The sequence below is a fragment of the Myotis yumanensis genome, unplaced genomic scaffold (assembly GCF_028538775.1).
Source record: "Myotis yumanensis isolate MYYU_CA2020_CCGP unplaced genomic scaffold, mMyoYum1.0.hap1 SCAF_12, whole genome shotgun sequence".
NCBI lineage: Eukaryota > Metazoa > Chordata > Mammalia > Chiroptera > Vespertilionidae > Myotis > Myotis yumanensis.
In genome coordinates this window covers 779,173-796,893 of record NW_027223763.1, presented here as the reverse complement: position 1 = coordinate 796,893, position 17,721 = coordinate 779,173, and the positions used below count along the sequence as shown (strand labels likewise).

Below are 17,721 nucleotides of genomic sequence, written 5' to 3'. Positions count from 1 at the left end.
CCAGCTTACCTCCCAGCAGCGTGGCCGGGCCCTGGCTGTGCAGCAGGGAGGCCACTGAGAAAGGGAGACGCTCAGATCTCCTCCCCCTCCCCCCCGTGAGTTGGGCAAAGCCCTCCCCAGGCTGCGTGGCCTGAGACCCCACTGGGAAAGGCTCCCTCTGGCCAGTGCCCACAGGGCTGGCAGCTCAGTATGGCACCCCCACTTTAGGGGAACAAAGGAGTGGTGTGTTGCCCGCCCAGGGGTGAGCCCCAAGCTCTTCGTGGCACCAGGTCGTTGGCCTTGCCCCTCCCATTGCCCTGTCAAGGGAGAGGGCCCCTCCCTGTGGTCCTCGGGCCTGAGCCTGAGGTCTCTGGCTGCTGCGGTGGCACCGGGCTGGCTGGGCCCTGCAGGTCCCCCCCTCGGCCAAGGGTGTTCCTCCCAGGGTGTGGAGCCTTGAGCCGGTGGGGGCCTGTGGCCAGGGGGAGGCCGGGCGCAGGGGACCCGGCCGGGCCGTGGGAGTGCTGGGTGCCTGGCCCCCGGCGGCCAGCAGCTGTGGAGACAGCCACAGGGGTGGCTTTGTCTCCTGGTGGCCATGGTCCCAGTGGGAGGGTGTGTTACCTCTTGGCGGGGCAGCAAGCAGACAGTCATTTGTGGCCTCAGAGGACCTGGCGGTCAGCCTTTGTGGGTGGCCTCACCTGCCCCGGAAGGAGAGGTGCACGGGGCACTGTCCTCCCTCTCACCGCCTCCCCGTCGCCCCAGGGAGCTGGCCAGGCCTGCCTCTCCCCAGGGGACTTCCATCAGAGGGACCGTAAGGCTAAGAGGAGACCCAAAGGAGTGTCCTGGGGCCACAGAAGTGGGGGGAAGCCAAACGGGTGCACAAGCCTGCTCCAGGGGTCGTGCTCCCACCAGGCCCCCGTGGCTTCCAGAATAGAGGCCACTCCCCGTGGTGGGGTGCACCCGGGCTCAGGAGGCCTAGGAGCTTGTTGGGGGAGCGGACCAGGGCTCCATGGAAGGGGTGAAGGACAGAGGACTTGGGGGACATGGGGGGGGCGGTGCTGAGGGAACCTGAGGGCTAGAAAAAGGGCTGGACCATAAGTAACAATGGCTGGCCCTGGCCGGGGAGCTCAGCTGGTTAGAGCGTGGTCCTCATACACCAAGGTTTGGGGTTTGATCCCTGGTCAGGCACACACAAGAAGTAACCAGTGAGCCCTGGCTGGCTTGGCTCAGTGGATAGAGCATCAGTCTGCGGACTGAAGGGTCCCAGGTTCGATTCCCGCCAAGGGCACAGGCCGGGGTTGCCAGCTCAGGCTCGATCCCCAGTAGGGGGCGTGCAGGAGGCAGCCAATCAATGATTCTTTCTCATCACTGATGTTTCTATCTCTCCCTCTCCCTTCCTCTCTGGAATCAATATTACATATATGTAACCACCAATGAGTGCATCAGTAAGTGGAACAACAAATTGATGTTTCTCTCTCCCCCTCCCCACCTCAAATCAATAAATTAAAAAATATAGTGACAATAAAGTAACAATGGGCCTGGGCTATGGCCTCCCCCCATCTTCCTGACCACGCCCACCTCCCCCCATCTTCCTGACCACGCCCACCTCCCCAGTCCCAGCAGCACCCCCGGACCGCGAGCAGCAGACCGACCCCAGCAGCTGACTCTGACCCCGCTCTCCCCTCTCAGTGCACGAGCTGGGGGCGAGGGCGAGGCCGGACTTCGCGAAGCTTCCTTTCCGCTGGCGGCGGGGGGTCAGGCTGGAGGGGCAGGAGGCCCAGGCGCCTCCCCGGTGTCTGGTGACAGCCGCCCGCAGACAAGCCTTCCTGTGTGGCAACCGGACGCGCCGCCGCGGGGCGGGCAGGGAGCCCCGAGGGCACAGCCCTCCCGGCAGGTGCCGCCCCGGTGAGGGGCGCAGCGCCCGCCTCCCGCCCGGGGAGGGCGCTCCCATTGCGGGTGGAGCCTGGGCGGGCGCACCACCTGCTTCTGGTTCGGTCTCCGGCTGAGCCACCCCGCGACCCGCAGCCCCTCTCCCGCCCCGCCCGCCTGGAGCGAGAAAAGCAGAACCGGGGGGAGGGGGCAGGACGCCTCGGGTCCCCGGCCCTCACCGGTCCCCGCCTCACGGCCCTGCACACCTGCGGGCCGGGCGGCTCGTGGGGCTGGACGGCGGAGGGCTGCCTGCGCCCCTCCCCGCGCGCCTCTCCAGGCGGCGGGCGTGGGAACCGGCCGCCCCTCCCCGCACCCGCCAGGCAGGGCCCAGCCTCCGGGGACCTCAGATCGCCCAGACCCCGGGGAGCCTTCACACTCCCGGCCGCTCCTTGGTGTCTGCTGTCCCCCGCGGCCGCGAGAGAAGGGGTTCCAGCCCGGGGCGGGGGGGGCCCCCTGCGCGTCCACACCGGCTCCTCCGCGGCCTGGCCGCCAGGGGGCCGCAACGGCGCTGCTCCCGCCCAGGGAGGGGGCAGGGGACCCGGCAGGGCCGTCGGGAGCAGGGGGACCCCGCAGGGCCGTTGGGAGCAGGGGGACCCCGCAGGGCCGTCGGGGGCAAGGGGACCCCGCAGGGCCGTCGGGAGCAGGGGGACCCGGCAGGCCGTCGGGGAGAGAACACACCCACACTCGGTCCAGGGCATTTATTCGCGGAGAAGGGGAGCCCGCTGACTCCAAGTCCGCAGCTCCGGGACCCCCGGGCGCCCCGCGCGCCGTGCGGGGCGGGGACCCCTCCGCGCTCACAGCCGCTGGGAGGCCAGGACCTCGGGGTTCTCGTAGCAGTGCGCCTCCTTGGCGGCGGCGGGCGCGGGGCGGCAGGCCCGGCAGGGGCAGCAGCGGCCCACGAGGCGGTCCCATGGCTCCAGGGAGCGCAGCCAGCGGGGCAGCCAGGCCCAGGAGCGCAGGGCGCGCGGCAGCCAGGCCGGCCGCCGCCGCTGCAGCACGTTGATCAGCGCGACCAGGAGCAGCAGCGCCGCCACCGGCCCCGCGACGCCGGCCAGCACCGCGGGCCCCGCCAGCGAGAGCCCGAAGGCGGCCAGCGGCAGCAGCAGGAAGCTGAGCAGCAGGTAGGCCACCGCCACCCAGCGGTAGCGCGCCGTCACGTCCCCGAAGCGCTTGGCCAGCGGGATGGGCAGCCGCAGGACGGGCACCACGTACCACAGCAGAATGCCAGCCACGTTGAAGAAGAAGTGGATGAAGGCCACCTGGGGGCGGGAGGGCAGGCCGGACGTGACTCGGGTCCCCTCGCCCCCCAGGCTGCCTGCCCCCCCCAAATGGTGCTGAGTCTGAAGTCAGCCTGGGGTCCTGCTCCTGGGCGGAGACGGGCCACCTGGGAGGGCAGGGTCCAGCCAGGTGTGGGCATGCGCCTCCTGCACTGCCCCCGCTTTTGGGGGGGCACCTGCATGGCTCCCACTCCCTTCCCCCGGCTGCGTAGCTTGCCCACGCCTGGTGCCCAGTAACCCCGCTGCTCCTCATCCCTCGGTGGGTTTGGCCACCTAGCTCTGGGCCCTGGCCTGGCTGCTGTGAGGGGAGGTGCAGGGCCCCGCGTGCAGGTCATCCCCCGCCCGCCACCCCCCATCCAGGGGCTGCTGGACGGAGGAGCCGAGCTGGTGGGCACCGTCTGGAGGGCTCCCTGGAGGGAGGCAGAGCAGGCCCCGCACTGGGGGGTCCGAGTGGACAGGTGGGAGGTGGCGGGGGCCTCGGCTTCTCGCCTCCTGTGGGCAGCAGCCCAGCAAGACAGGACATTCGGAGCTGCTTGTCTGGGCCCCCAGGTGGGGGCAGGGAGGAGGGACACTCGGCCGGAGCAGTGGACCCCGAGAGTAAGCAGGACTGGATGGGACGGGGGACAGGGCAGAGGGGGGCCAGGGGGTGCTTCCTGGAGGCCTGCGGTGCCCAGCACAGGGGGGCGCGCCTCTGCAGGGGCACAGCGTGTCGTCCGGGGGACCTGTTGGGTGTAGGTGATGGGGGGCACACCTGGAGGTGGTGGAATAGAGGGGCTCCAGCCACGCAGGGCCAGGAGGCCTGGAAGGAACAGAGCCTGGGCACAGGGTGCAGAGGTGGGGGACGGGGGGGGGGGGGCAGAGAGAAAGGTGCAGAGGACACCCCAGCACTGCACAAGGTAGCAGGGAAGGAGAAGCGGGACTGGGGGTCCCCGAGATGCCCACCGGGTCCCTGGGGCCCAAGGAGATGGGCAGCTGGCCTGGGCAGGCAGATGGAGGTGGGTCCCCGGAGAGCTGGAGCTGTGGCCAGCGGGGGGGGCAGGCCTCAGCTTCCTGTGTGCAGGGCTGGCTGTGGGGACTGGGGTGCAGGGAGGGGGAGGACGGGGGAACAGTACCTGGAGAGCGCTGGACAGCATTTTCGGGGGGCTGGCCAGGGCGGCCAGCAGAGCCGTGGTGGTGGTGCCAATGTTGGAGCCCAGTAAGAGGGGGTAGGCCCGCTCCAGGCTGATCACCCCGACCCCTGGAGGAGCAGGAGGTCACGGCGGGCCCCATGTCCACGCCCCACGCCCACCAGGTGCCGGCCCGGCGCTCACCCATGAGCGGCACGATCGCGGCTGTGAAGACGCTGCTGCTCTGCAGCACGAAGGTCATGCCGGCGCCCACCAAGATGGCCAGGTAGCCGCTGAGCCAGCCGAACGGGAAGGGGAAGTCTGGGGGGGAAAGCGCGGTCACCCCAGCCCGGCCTCTCCGCCCCGCCCTCACCCTGTCCCGCCTTGGGCCCTTGTCCGGCCCACGCACCCACCACCCACCGGCGTTGATGACGGTCCGCACGGCCTGGGCGATGCGGCCCCGCAGCACGGAGTTGAGCAGCTTGACGATGAGCACCAGGCAGGAGCAGAGCACGAGCAGGGAGCCGGCCAGCAGGATGAGGCCCACGGCCAGGTCCGAGAGCGCCGTGCCCGAGAACAGGTGGTGGCCTGGCGGCGGGGCAGGGGGGAGCAGGGGGTGAGCAGGCTGCCGTGGCGGCGCTCGCGGGGCGGTGGGGGCTGGGGCGGGGCCAGGCCTCACAGGGCAGCTGCTCCGGGGTGGTTGAGCCGTTCGTCTCAGGGCAGGGGCCTGAGGTCGCCGTCCCACAGTCGCTGCTGTTTCCTGGGATCTGGGGGCACAGGCGGGGCGGGCTCAGGGCGGGCTCAGAGCTGCGGGGCCGGGCCGCTGGGCGGGCGGAGGGCAGGGCAGAGGCACCTCACCGTGGGCTCCCTGGCGCCACACCAGTGCTTGATGAGGCTGCTGTTGGTGGCGTTGTGCGTGGCGCTGTTGGCAATCGCGTCGGCGTCCAGCTGCAGACAGAGGGGTCGCCACCCTGAGCTGGACTCTCAGGAACTTGCCGGGAGCTCACACCATGGCCGGGCCCAGAGCCCCCTCCTCTGTCCCCTCCGCCCGGGCCGGGGCCCCCAGGGCCTCCGAGGGCAGCCCGTCCACACCTGCACGATGAGGTGGGTGAGCGGCCGCGTCAGCACCTTGAGGATGTCGGGCGCCTGCGTCCCGGGCTGCAGGCTGACGGCCTGCAGGGCCAGCTCGCTGAGCCTCTCCAGCGGGGCCACGGCGCTCTCCAGCGGCAGCAGGATCAGCACCGTGAGCCAGTTGAAGATGCCGTGCACCGCGGAGCCCCCGAAGGCCCTGAAGCCGTGGGGGGCGGAGGGGTCAGCTAAGGCTGGCTCCAGGGCAGCCCCGGGCCCGCCCTCCCGGCCACTCACCTCCGAAACTCATCCCGGTCCCCCGACTGCGCCATGGAGACCAGGGTGCTGGTGATGGATGTGCCCACGTTGACGCCCATGATGATGGGCACGGATTCCCGGACGTGCAGCACTGGGGGAGGGTGGCGTGTCAGCCTTCCGTGCCCCCCCCCGGGCCCCCATCCAGGACAGGAGGGCACTCACAGTTGGAGGCCACCATGCTGACCACGATGGAGGAGGACGTGCTCGAGCTCTGGACCAGCACCGTGACCAGCACCCCGATGACCAGCCCGGCCACGGGGTTGGACAGCACCACGTTGTCCTTGAAGATGTCCCCGGCCACCTTGCCTGTGCCCGGGAGAGAGGGGCGCTGAGGCCCAGGCCTGGCTGCCGCCCCGCCCCCGGCCGCCCCTCCGGCCACTCACTGCCCAGCAGCTGGAAGGCAGAGCTGAGGATGTCCAGGGAGCAGACGAAGAGGTAGAGGCTGCCCAGGAGCCCGCAGGCCTTGAGGAAGCCGAGCAGCACCCGCCGGACCCTGCCGGCCACGCTGAGCTCTGCGGACACAGGGAGGGTCCACAGCCAGCCCCGTCCGCCCGCCTGCCAGCCCAGCTCCTCGTCCCCACCTCCCCGCACCCGGGCAGGGCTGGGCAACACCCCCCCACCCCGTTCCGTGGCAGAATGGCCAAGCAGGCAGCCCCGGGGCCTCCCCACAGCCTAGCTGCCAGCAAGAGGGGGAGAGGGTCCCTCACTGGGCAGGGAGGCAGCGGAGTGCGGGGACCAGGGCCCCTGGGGTGCTGGTCTGCGGGGTGGGTTTCCTGTTGGGCAAACCCCCTCCCTGCTCTCCCTCCCCAGGGCCCTCTCCCTGCTCAGACCCTGGGAGCACAGCCCCGCACGGCCGGTTCCCGGGCACCTCCTGACCTACCTTTCCAGGACTGGCCCGTGTCCTTCAGCTGGGGCAGGGCCCAGGGGTCCGCGGGCCCCTCCTCCATGGCGGGGGCAGGGCTGGAAGTCCCTGCAGGTCAAGCCAGGGACCGAGCTGTGTCCTGTTCACCCCCAGGTGGGGGCGGGTGGGGGTGGGGGGGAGGCCAGGCACAGGGGCCTGGGGTGAGGGACAGAGGCAGGAAGTGGGAGGGAAGAGGGCCCTGGCCAGGGTCTTCCTGAGCCCCTGCCGCCTCCCCAGAGCCGTGGGCCCAGAACTGGGCCCCGATACCTGCATTTCCTAGACTCTGGTCCACCAGCCCAACCGTGTCCAGAGTCGGGGGGCTGACCTGGCCACCGGGGAGAGAGCTCCGCATGGACTTCGGGCAGGGACAGACCCAGGCCCCAGCCCGGATCTGCGGGGGGGAGGCAGGTCAGACCCCCTCTTCCCTCTGCACCCCCCCCCCCCGGGCCCTGGGTCCTGCTGGCCTGGGTGACCTCCCCGTCCCCCCCCCCCCCCCATGGCTATAGTGACCTCAGGCGGCTGTCAGGAAGCCCAGTCCAGTTCGGGGGCAGAGCTGAGCCCCGCTGCCGGCTCCCTCGCTGTCCCGCTGGCAGCAGGCCTGGTGGGTGGCCCAGGGCAGAGGGTGCTGAGGCTCGGCCGGAAGTGGCTGGGAGCCTGGAACCCGGGACCTCTTCTGCCAGGTGTCACCGAGGCCATGGCGATGACTTAGACTTTGGCATCTGATACCAAATGGTGCCGTCTCCGCTCGATAAGGGCCCCACCCCCGAGGAGGGGCAGGGCAGGGAGCGTCGGTGCCGCTCCGCCGGGGCTCCCCTTCAGCCCACGGGGTCTGGGGCCCCCACCCAGCTCTCTGCCTCAACTCCCCTTCCCCAGGCCCGGTCCTGGGGGGCTCTGCACCCTCCCTCCTGCTGGCACACAGGCCGGTCCCTGTCCTGCAGGTCCCCCAGCCCCGGCCCCGGTGCTCCCCGGGCCCCTCCTGGTCCTCAAAGCTCCTACCTGTGTGGGCAGTGAGGGGCACCTGTGGGGAGGAGACTCAGGCGGCCTCAGCCGCGGGTCAAAGATCCACTGGGCGCCCACATGACCTGCCGCGGGCCGAGCCGCATTAATGTTTACCCAGGAGCCAGGCCCCCGGGGGGACCCGCAGAGCCCAGGCACCTGCCTGGTCCGGGTCCCACTGTCCCCCGGGCAGGTGCTCCCGGCCCCAAGCCAGCCCCAGGGCATCGTGTGGCCGGACCGGCCCTCCGTGCTGGCCCTCCACAAGCCGGTGCCCGTGTGACAGTGACGGGGACACTGCCCGCCCGGGACGGAGCGGCGTGCCGGGCGCCGGCTGGGGGCCCGGGGGCCTGGGGCGGTCTGCCCGAGCCCTCAGACCTTATCTGGGTCGGCTTGTCCCGCCCGGCAGATGGTGGGAGGGAGGCCCTTTGTACTAGTCGGGTGGGGAGGGCCGGCCGGGTCATCGGTTCAGGCCTGGCCCGGGGCCGGGCTGGGCAGAGCTCTCTGCAGGCTGGGTCCGGGGTGGCCAGCACGGTTAGGGTGTCAGGCCCCCAACTGCGAGTGGAGGGAGGCGGGAGGCGGGAGGGCACCCCCCAAGGCCATGCTCTGGCCCAGCTCTCCACCTGACCCCACGTGGACCCCTCGGCCTGGCCCAGCCTCTCTCCACAGCGGAGCCCCGACAGGCCCCTTTGCTTGTGGGGTGCCGCCTCTTGGGGTCACTCCCCTTCAGCTCCCTCGGGCCGGGTCTCCCCAGGGGCCTGCGGCCCGCACCCTGCCCTGCCCACCAATCCCCGAGCTGGGGGACTTTGCCCAGGAGCGGAGCAGGTTTCTGAGTCTTCTCAGCAGATTCCCGTGTCCCGCCCCTGCCTGCCACCCAGCACCTGGGGCGCCTGGCGTCCCTCCCAGGGGCTCCGAGTGCCGCTCCTCCCCTGGCGGGGGTGTGGGAATGTGGTAGCCCAGCCTCGGGGTGTCTGGGCCCAGAGCCGCCAGCAGCTGCTGTGGCCCCTCCACCGGGTCTGTGTGTGGCCACTGGGGGGCAGAAAGCAGCTGAGGGCCAGGCGAGGCCCGGGGTGGGCGTGGGCCTGCTGAGCTGTGTGACCTCGGGCAGGTGCCCGCCCTCTCTGGGCCGAGAGCCGGCCCTCTCCTCAGACACTGTCCCAGCAGGGACTTCATGCAGGGACCCCCTCACGGAACAGACACGGGGCGGGGGTTCAATGCGCTTGTTGAGTGAAAACTCCACAGACTCCCTTGTGGGCCAGGGATGCAGGGGACGGCCCTCCCTCCACGCCCGCTGGGACCTCCGGGAGGGGTCAGGGAGGAGAGGCGCTCAGCAGGGCCGGGCATGGGGGGCCGGGATGCCCAGCGGACCCTCCGAGCTGAGTTAGGTCTGGGCGGGGCTACGGACTCCGACAGCAGCCCCCACCCCTGCACCCAGGCTGCTCGGGGCCTGGGATCCCTGCGGATGGGGCGGGCAGTCACCATCTCTGCAGAGCCTCACAGTCCTGTGGCCCAGGTGTCCGTGGGGGGCGGCACCCGGGACCTTGGGTCCCCCGGCTGTTCTGGGCGGGCTGCGCCCCAGCGGAGGGTCCGAGGCCAGCGCCCTGCCAGCAGCCGCCACCCTGTCCCAGGGGCCGCCGTGGCCGGAGCTCAGACCCCGGGGCTGCCCGGGGGCGCCCAGCAGAGGTGGCCGCAGCCCCAGCAGCAGCAGCTGGGCTGGGGGAAGCGGGGCTGGGGGCCCAGGGCGGGGCAGAGCGCGGCCGGCTGCTGAATGACCGCGGGGCCGCCTTTGGGGGGCGCAGGGGGCCGGGGCTCCGCGCGGGGCGGCTCCCGCTCGGCCTTGATGGCCAGGAAGGCGGCCAGGTCGAGGTCCAGCATGGCCACCCCTCCGCGGGGCGTGGGGGTGCTCTGGCGGCACTGCGGGCAGGGGATCCAGCGCTGCTCGTGGGCGGGCGCGTCCAGCCTCCGCACGCACGCCTGGCAGAAGGTGTGGCCGCAGTACAGGCGGCGGGGCAGGTGCCCGGCCAGGTCGTAGGCCGAGTAGCAGATGATGCAGTCGCCTCGCCGGATCCCAGCGGCTGCCCCCTCCTCCGAGGCCGGGGGACCCTCTGGCTGCAGCATCCTGGGGGAGGCGTGCGGGGAGCTGACAGCCACCCACCTGCCTCTGCCCCCGTCCTGCCCGGTCAGGGCTCTGGCACGGGGAGCCCACCCCAGAGGACAGGAGCCCAGGCCGCTGCAGACGCCAGGGTCCGGCCGCAGCCTGGGTCCCCGGGGCCGGCGTCGGTCCAGCTGCCTGACCCTTTCCCGTGGCCCTCCTGCCGGGCCCCAGGCCCCACCACCCAGCCTGCCAGGGCCCAGGCCTCCTACCTGCATTCGCTCTGCGGGGCCACTGTGCCGGCCGGAGGGTGGCCGGGGTGGGGGGACCCAGGGCGCCCTGCGGCTGCCTCCGGGGCTCACGTTACGGCCCAGCCCGAGTCAGCAGGAAGGCAGGTGGTGGCTGAGGCGGGCGGGCTCCCCTTTCAGCCGCAAAGCACCTGCAACTGGATCCACCCGCCCCCCCACCTGCCCCACCCCCACCCCCTTCGTGCCCAGACCCAGCTCCACGAACCCCCAGCCCAGGCCTGGCTTTGCTGCTCCTCCAGGCCCATCCTCCCACCTGCTCCACCCAGACCCCCTCCCTGCCCCCTCCTCACGCTCTCCCTCTCACACTCCCCTCCCAGCTAGAGCAGCTTCCTGGTCTTCACCTGATGGGGCCTGTTCATCTCCTTTCAAGCATCGCCTCCTCCAGGAAGCCTGCCAGGACCCCACTGGCCCAGAGCCCTGGGGGCCCTGCTCCGCCCAGTTCAATCACAGTGCGAGGGTGTGTGTCCATGGGGCCAGCGTGTCCATGCCGGCCCTCACCCTGGGGTGGTGGCCGGGTCCCAAAAGGCCCCAAGGAGGTCCCCACACAGACACATGGACACCCAGAGGCAGCCCTGGACACTCCCATCAGAGCCACCGCCGCCGGGGCCGCCTAGGGACTGGGACACAGACACGGCCGAAGGGAGTGAGTAGGGAAGGGTTGAGTCGGGGTCAAGACCCCCAAGACGCCCTCCTCCTGGATGGGAGGAAGCCAAAGGCCAGAGGCCCGCTCCCCGTCACTCTGGCAGGTGCAGCTTCTTGCACTGACCCGACAGGTTTCTGGGGCTGGCCTGGGTGGGGGCCGCCGTGGGGCAGGGGCCAGGAGCCTGGCACCCCGCGTTCCCGCACAGTCAGGCCAGTGACATGTCTGTCCACACCCATGTGGCCAGTCACCACGGGTCAGGGAGGGCCGGCACAGGACCTGTCCGTCCTGCGGGGCCAGCTCGACTTCCTCCCTCAGCTCTCCGCCCAGCCCCGGAAACATCGGGGTGCTGGGTGCCGGCCTCCGCTGACTCCTCCCCCCGGCATCCTGGCCTCACCCCGCAGTGAAGCAATGCCAATGCCGGGCTTCGCCGCGGAGCTGCCCGCACGCCCTCCGACAGGCATGTCGTGCTGCACGCAGACGGGGTGGGGGGGTTTGGGGGGGTGGACAACGACAGGGGCTCCGCGGGGCCTCCCCCAGCCAGCACCTTCATGGCTGCCTCCTCCGGGAAGCCCAGGCCCTGGAGTCTGGACAGGGCGGAGCGGCACGGCCTGGCGCCCCAGGGCAGATGTGCAGGAATTGGATGTCTCGTGGGAAGAGGAATGCCCGCGGAGGTAGGGCCGTGACTCACAGTGGCGAGCAGGGCTCGGTCCTGGCTGCCTGAGCTCCCACTCCCAGAACCTGCCAGCGCCAGTCCCACCCCCTCCTTCCCACCAGCCGGGTCCTCCTCCTGGGGGCCTTTCTGGGGCTGCGTTCCCCAGATTCCATGCATGGCCTCCTGTCCGACCCACAGACTGAGGTGTGTCCTCGCTTGAACCCAGGCCTGGCCAGGGCCGGGATGCGCTCGGGCCCCTGCTGCCCCGCCTCAGGGCAGACCCTCGACCTGCCTTGCAGGTCAGAGCATCGAGGCAGGGGCTTCCCTGCCCCCAGGCTGTGTGCCTTCCAGCCTGGGGTCCCCTCCCCGAAAGGAATCGCCTGAAGAAAGCGCACTCTGCTTTATTACCCGGCTCGGGCCTTGAGGGAGGGGGTCGGGGTACCCGGCTGCCACACGCCAGCGCCCAGGGCTCCCTTTCCTGAGGCCCGAGCTGAGCTGCTGGCCTTGGTGGCACGCAGGTGTCCCTGTCTAGGGTGGGAGGTGGCTGGCACCCGTGTCGATGGCCCAGCGGGTGCCTCAAATGTCCATGCGCTGCCACGGCCGCCGGAGCAGAGTCCGGCCCGCAGCCGGGAGGGGCCGGGCTAGGAGACGACGCAGCAGCAGCTGTGGCAGCGGCAGAAGCGCGGGCAGTGGCAGCAGGAGCAGCAGGGGAAGCAGCAGCAGTGGTGGGCAATGTCGTCGCCGCGCCCAATGGGTGGCAGGCCAGTGTAGGTCAGTCCCCCCGGGCGCCCGCTGCAGTAGGGGTTGCCAGGCTGCTGCCAGGACTGCTGGCCCTGGACAGGGGCGGCCCCCTTGGCCCCTTTGGCGCCCTTGGCCCCCTCGAAGGGCTGCAGGAGGCGGGCGGGCTCCGGGGCGCAGGCACCCCCAGACAGAGGCTGCAGCTCTGAGGAGCAGGGGGCTGCCCCCAGCTGCTGCTCCAGGTCCGGCCGCAGGTGAGCCCGGGGGATGCTGATGTGGGTGTAGGGGTTCTTGACCGCCATCTCGTAGGGGTCCATGGCCCAGCCTGGCAGGGTGGGCAGAGCAGACTGTTGGCGCGGTGGAGGGACAGTGCCCACCCCAGGGAAAGCCAGGCGGTGGAGATGCCCGGGTGCCAGGCCTGCGTGCCAGTGTGCGCGTGCCTGGGCTGCAGCAAGTGTGAGGGCCCGTCTCCATCCGCCCCGAGTGGCAGTCCCCTGGGGGAGCTGGGAAAGGGTGTGGGGGGGGTCTGGAGACACAGCAGAGCTGGCCCTACCGGGGAGCCCCAGAGCAGGGAGGGCCCAGGACCCACCTGGAGTGGCAACCGCAGTCTGTCTTCTGGTCCTCCCAGTGCCTGTGAGCTGAGCGACTGGCGGCTCCCTTTTCCCTCCTGGGGAGGGGCGGGGCCATGGGCGGGCCTCAAAAATGGGGTTCCCGAGTTCCCAGGAGGCTCGAGCTCCTCCGGCATAGCGGGCACCCACCCTTCCTTCTCGGGGGCGGTGGCCACGGCCCGGGCTCTGAGGGGCACGGCCAGCCGGGGTGACTCAGCCTCGACACATGCCAGGCACGTGCTGGGCCAGGAAGGAGGCCGGGAGGGGAGCTGGGGTCAGTCCTCAGGCCCCAGGGGCAGGTGGCCATCACTCGCGCCCTCAGAGCCCCTGCTTTTCCGTGCGGCACAGCCCCTGCCCCTGGCGAGTCCAGAGCGGTTGGAGGCGTGGGCTCCGGAGGGCAGGGGTGGGGAACCTCCGGCCCGTGGGCCGTGGGCCGTGGGCGGCCGCGAGGCCGCTCGGTCTGGCCCTGCCGAGGCGTTAGGGGAGTTAATGACCTGTCTGAGCGGACAGAGCACGAGTTCTTCAGCTGGTGATCTGTGTGGCGCACATGGCGTCACAAATACCAACTGGCTCCTCGGGAAAAGGCGCCCGCCCGACTCAGAGGCTTGCCTTTTATTTTCACTGATAAAAAAATTGATTTACACACTTTTGCTGATAAAACTTATCTTGCAACTGGCGACACGCGCTTCCTACACCCAGTGACACTCTAGTTCGCTTCTGAGACCAGGGCCCTCTGCAGGGAGGGTCTGGGGCCCCGAGTCCCCCTCCAGCGCCCCCCTCGGCCCTCGAACCCCTCCCGCCTCGTCTGGAAGGTGGCACTGAGCACAGGCCATGCAGGGTGGCTGTGTGCGGGGGTGACAACACAGTGAACCCCGGCACTGGCCAGCGCCCCCTGGGAGACCCGGCGCAGTGGGGTACGGCCAGGACCCGCACCCCCAGTCCTCGGTGGCCGGGGGAACCCCCAGGAAGGGCGGGATCAGATCAGACGTGGCCCAGGAGCCAGGGTGGCCTGCGTGGGGCCGGTCGGACCGGTCGGGACACGAGCTCTCCCGATGCAGCATCCGATCCCAAGGGGACCAGGCCCGCGGCCTTGAACTTCCCCGGCCCCGAGCGGAGGCCCGTGCGCAGGCGCCGCAAGCCCCGCCCCCGCTCCTGCAGACCCCGCCCCCGCGGCGAGGCGGCCATCCCGCATGCGTGACACAGGCCGGAGGCGGCTGGTGGGAACTTTATTCCCCAGAAGCCTCCGCGCTCGAGGGTTTCCTTAAAGACCCGGTTCGGGGTCTGCTGGCCCCGGACCGTTCCGAACCCGCCTGGGGCCGCCCCAGCTCTGAACGGCGGAGCTCGCGAGGCGCGGACGCGGGCGGTTCCGGCGGGGCTTGGACGGGGCGGGGCCTCGCTCCTGGGGGCGGGGCATCCGGCGGGGGCGGGGCCTGGGCTGTGCGCGCCCCGCGGGTCTGCAGGGCAGATGCGTGGAGTCCGAGGCTGAGGCCGAGGCTGGGCTCGCACGTGTCCACTGGCCCCGCTGCCTCCCTGGCTCCCGCTCATGCCAGAGCCCCCTGAGGCCGTCCTGCCCCTCCCACACCTGCTCCTGCGGCCTGACCGGAACTGAGGCCTAGACACTGGCCGCCAAGTCTGGCCCCAGGCCCCGGGGCCCTCCTCCAGCCTGATGTGCTCACGGGGCTCCCTCTCCGGGAGCACCGACCTCTGGGCGCCGTTGCCCGGAGGACCTGGGCACACGGTGCAGCCTGGCCCACGCGGAGGGGCCTGTGGCCCGAGGGGCTGGGGCCGTCCGGGTCAGAGGCAGGCCCAGCGCGGCCACGGGGCTGCAAGCGCCCGCGTGCGGGTCCTCTGTCCTCCCTGTCACCGAGGGCGGGCGCCCCCCAGGCCCACGGGGAACAGGGAAGCCGGCCTGGGGAGGAAGCAGAAAGGAATGGGGCTTCCGCGGGGTGGGGTCAGGCGAGCACTCGGCGGGGTGACGGCCCGAGGGATGCGGAAGGCCACCCCGCCCTGGGGAGGTGCGTGTAGTTGGTGCGTGACGTCTGTCCAGCTGTTGTTTGACCGTCCACATACCCCGCCCTCACCCACACACCTGTCCAGCGTCCTGGCCTGGGAGGCTGCTCCCAGCTGGCCCTCCCCCGCCCACTCCTCCGGTACCTGCCCCCCTGCTCCCCTCGAGGCCGCACTGCCCTCAGCCTGCAGCGCTGGGCAGGTGCCGGGGGCACCTGGAGCTGGACCCCAGGGCGCTCACGCGGGGCCCGAGTGGAGGGACATGCAGAGACCCTGCCTCGGGGGGCGGGGGCCACAGGCGGCCCCAGGCTGAGCCGGGAACCAGCTTTCCGGGGACCGCCTCTGGGCCCCGCTCCTTTCCCCCTGGCCCCGCGGCCTCGGGCTGAGAGCAGATCTCCCTTCGCCATGGGGGTCCGGGGGGGAAGGCTTGGCTAGGACGCCGGGTCCGCCAGGCGGGGACGCGGTGGGGGGGCTGGAGGAGGGGCGACGCAGGACTGGCACCCGCACGCGGTGCGCGGGCGAGGGGTGACCCCGGGAGCGGGCGCCGGGCCCTCGGCGAATCGAGGGGCAGCCGAGAGCCTGGCTGGCCCCGCCCCGCGGACCCCGCGCGGGTCCCCAGACGGGGGGTGGCGCTGCGGGCGCAGGCGGGCGCCGCGCGCACTGCGGTCCCCGCGCCTCCGCCGCAGAGCGCGCCACGCTCCGCACGCACCTGCCGCCGCCGCGCCGCGCTGAGCCCGCTCCCCGCGCCCCCGGGAGCCGCCGCGGCCGCGCCATCGCCCCAGGTCGCCGCCGGAGCCGCCGGAGCCGCCGGGCCGAGGCGCGGGCGCCGCACCCGGGCCTGCCTTTGAGACAACCTCCGCGGCGGCGCGCGGCTGGGGACGCCAGGCTGGGGCAGGTGAGAGCGGGCGCGGCGGGCGGCCCGGGCGCCACTCGTCCTCCCGCCGCACGGCCGGGGGCGGGGACTGGGCCGGGGGTGGGGGGCTCCGCGCCCGGAGAGGGTCAGGGTCAGAGGTCGGGCGCCGGGTCTTTTGTGCCGGCGAGGGCGGCGGGCGCTGCGCTCACGCTGTCTCTCACCTGCAGCTCGGGCCTGGTCCCGGCCTCCTCCCCGCTCCCGCCACCGCCGAGCCTGCGGCCCGGGCCCGCCCGCAGCCAGGGCCCCGGCCACCTGCCTTCCGTGGGCACCCTGCCCTGGAGCCATGGGGCCCACCTAGCCCCCGCCTGCCCGGATGGCCCAGCCGGGGCGCTGCTGACCGCGGCTGCACGGAGAGCCCACCCCAAACCCCGTCGCCGGCCTCCGCCGCCGGAGACCCTGGGTGAGGCCCTGGGCCGGACCTGCAGCCCCAGGCAGCCTCCCGCACCCCTCTGCCCCTGCCGGCCCCCACCCCCCCCACCCCTTCCTCCTCCTCCCCGGACTGGACCCGAGAAGCCACTGTGGCCACCGGGAGGGGCCCTGCCCCCCCAGCTCTCGCCAGTCGCCCCCAAGAGTCCTCGGGGAGGCCGGGGTCCCCACCAGGCCTGGCGGGACCAGGATGCTGCCCCTGCTCCTCCCCCCCGGCCCCACCCAACGCCCCCTCCCACCGTAACACCCCGTCTGACTGGAGACAGCCGGATGCCGGCTGACCCTGGGCCCGAGGCGGGCAGCGGCTGGCCGGGCCTCCTCATGTCCTGCCTGAAGGGCCCCCATGTCATCCTCAAGATGGAGGCCATGAAGATCGTCCACCCCGAGAAGTTCCCCGAGCTGCAGGCGGCCGCCCCCTGCTTTGCACCTGCGCCCCGGCCCACCCCAGCTCTGGCACCCAAGCGCGCCTGGCCCTCAGACACGGAGATCATCGTCAACCAGGCGTGTGGGGGGGACATGCCTGCCTTGGAGGGGGCGTCCCGCACCCCGCCCCTGCCACGCCGGCCCCGCAAGGGCAGCGCGGAGCTGGGCTTCCCCCGCGTGGCGCCCGTGGACGAGGTCATCGTGAATCAGTATGTGATGCGGGCGCCCGGCCCCACGTCCTCGGGGCCCCCCACCGTGCCGTCGCCCGCCGCCGGGGAGCCCCTGGAGTGTCCCACCTGCGGGCACACGTACAACGTCACGCAGCGGCGGCCCCGCGTGCTGTCCTGCCTGCACTCCGTGTGCGAGCAGTGCCTGCAGATCCTCTACGAGTCCTGCCCCAAGTACAAGTTCATCTCCTGCCCCACCTGCCGCCGAGAGACTGTGCTCTTCACCGACTACGGCTTGGCCGCGCTGGCCGTCAACACGTCCATCTTAAGCCGCCTGCCGCCCGAGGCGCTGACCGCCCCGTCTGGCGGTCAGTGGGGGGGTGAGCCCGAGGGCAGCTGCTACCAGACCTTCCGGCAGTACTGCGGGGCCGCCTGCACCTGCCACGTGCGGAACCCGCTGTCCGCCTGCTCCATCATGTAGTGCCCGCCCGCCCGCCGTCCCTGCCACCGCCTGCGGCCGGTCCTCGCGCTGCAGCTTCAGGGACCGGCCCTGCCCCACCCCCCCTGCCCCCTCACCCGTCACAGCTTCTGGCCCCCACCTGTGTGGCATTGTCGCTGCAACAACTTTGCCATTAAAACTCTGCCAAAGTTTGCATCTTGTCCCTGGCCTGCAGCCGCTGCTGTGGCCTACACGCCGGGCCGGGGTGGGCACCAGGGACTGCAGCCCAGATGGGGCAGCCCCGCACCGTGTGGTGTCAGCCTGCTCCACTCCCTGTCCAAGCTGGGCGGGCATGCTGCTCAGGTGGCGGCCTGGCTGTGTGCGCGTGCGTGCGTGACCGTCCCACACACCTGTGCAGAGCCGGCTGCCTGCGTGCGCCAGGCAGGGATGTGCGGGCAGGTGTGCAGAACGGGCCCAGCTGGGCGGAGAGGACGCTTAGTGTGCAGTAGCCACTGGCCGTGGGGTGGCCAGTGGGGGACCGCCTGACCCTCTGAGGTCGTGTGGGAAGGGCTCTGGGCCGGGCTGACCGGGTGGGCATTTCTGGCCAAGACGGTGGAAGGGAACAAGGACCCAGGACAGTGACGGCGAACCTTCTGAGCTCGGCGTGTCAGCATTTTGAAAAGCCCTAACTTAACTCTGGTGCCGTGTCACATAGAGAAATTTTTTGATATTTGCAA

The 17,721-nt window shown here is 71.6% G+C and overlaps 4 protein-coding genes across 6 annotated transcripts; 1 reads left to right on the top strand and 3 right to left on the bottom strand.

Moving 5' to 3' along the window:
- Positions 1-2,588: 2,588 nt before the first annotated feature.
- SLC34A3 (solute carrier family 34 member 3) lies at positions 2,589-7,601 on the bottom strand. Of its 2 annotated transcripts, XM_070429975.1 has the most exons (14): positions 7,572-7,601; positions 7,086-7,248; positions 6,843-6,966; positions 6,555-6,644; positions 6,058-6,186; positions 5,837-5,980; positions 5,654-5,765; positions 5,381-5,576; positions 5,147-5,236; positions 4,968-5,055; positions 4,709-4,876; positions 4,493-4,609; positions 4,295-4,419; positions 2,589-3,164 (listed from the first exon to the last, which is right to left on the bottom strand). In XM_070429975.1, exons 3-14 carry the CDS (start codon positions 6,925-6,927, stop codon positions 2,700-2,702), a joined length of 1,809 nt encoding a protein of 602 aa, XP_070286076.1. In that variant the 5' UTR covers positions 6,928-6,966; positions 7,086-7,248; positions 7,572-7,601; the 3' UTR covers positions 2,589-2,699. The 2 variants fall into 2 exon arrangements, with proteins under 2 accessions (XP_070286076.1, XP_070286075.1); XM_070429974.1 differs by lacking the exon at positions 7,572-7,601 and having other exon boundaries at positions 7,086-7,424.
- A 1,614-nt stretch (positions 7,602-9,215) lies between these two features.
- On the bottom strand, positions 9,216-11,440 carry RNF224 (ring finger protein 224). The gene is given in 3 exon segments (XM_070431024.1): positions 9,216-9,632; positions 9,634-9,687; positions 11,300-11,440. Coding segments are annotated over 3 exon segments (612 nt in total).
- Positions 11,163-17,184, top strand: RNF208 (ring finger protein 208). Of its 2 annotated transcripts, none has more exons than XM_070429970.1 (2): positions 11,163-11,282; positions 15,697-17,184. In XM_070429970.1, exon 2 carries the CDS (start codon positions 16,226-16,228, stop codon positions 17,024-17,026), a length of 801 nt encoding a protein of 266 aa, XP_070286071.1. In that variant the 5' UTR covers positions 11,163-11,282; positions 15,697-16,225; the 3' UTR covers positions 17,027-17,184. The 2 variants fall into 2 exon arrangements, with proteins under 2 accessions (XP_070286071.1, XP_070286073.1); XM_070429972.1 differs by lacking the exon at positions 11,163-11,282 and adding an exon at positions 15,381-15,511.
- On the bottom strand, positions 11,659-12,809 carry CYSRT1 (cysteine rich tail 1). Its single transcript, XM_070429973.1, has 2 exons — positions 12,591-12,809; positions 11,659-12,326 (listed from the first exon to the last, which is right to left on the bottom strand). Exon 2 carries the CDS (start codon positions 12,316-12,318, stop codon positions 11,905-11,907), a length of 414 nt encoding a protein of 137 aa, XP_070286074.1. The 5' UTR covers positions 12,319-12,326; positions 12,591-12,809; the 3' UTR covers positions 11,659-11,904.
- Positions 17,185-17,721: the final 537 nt, after the last annotated feature.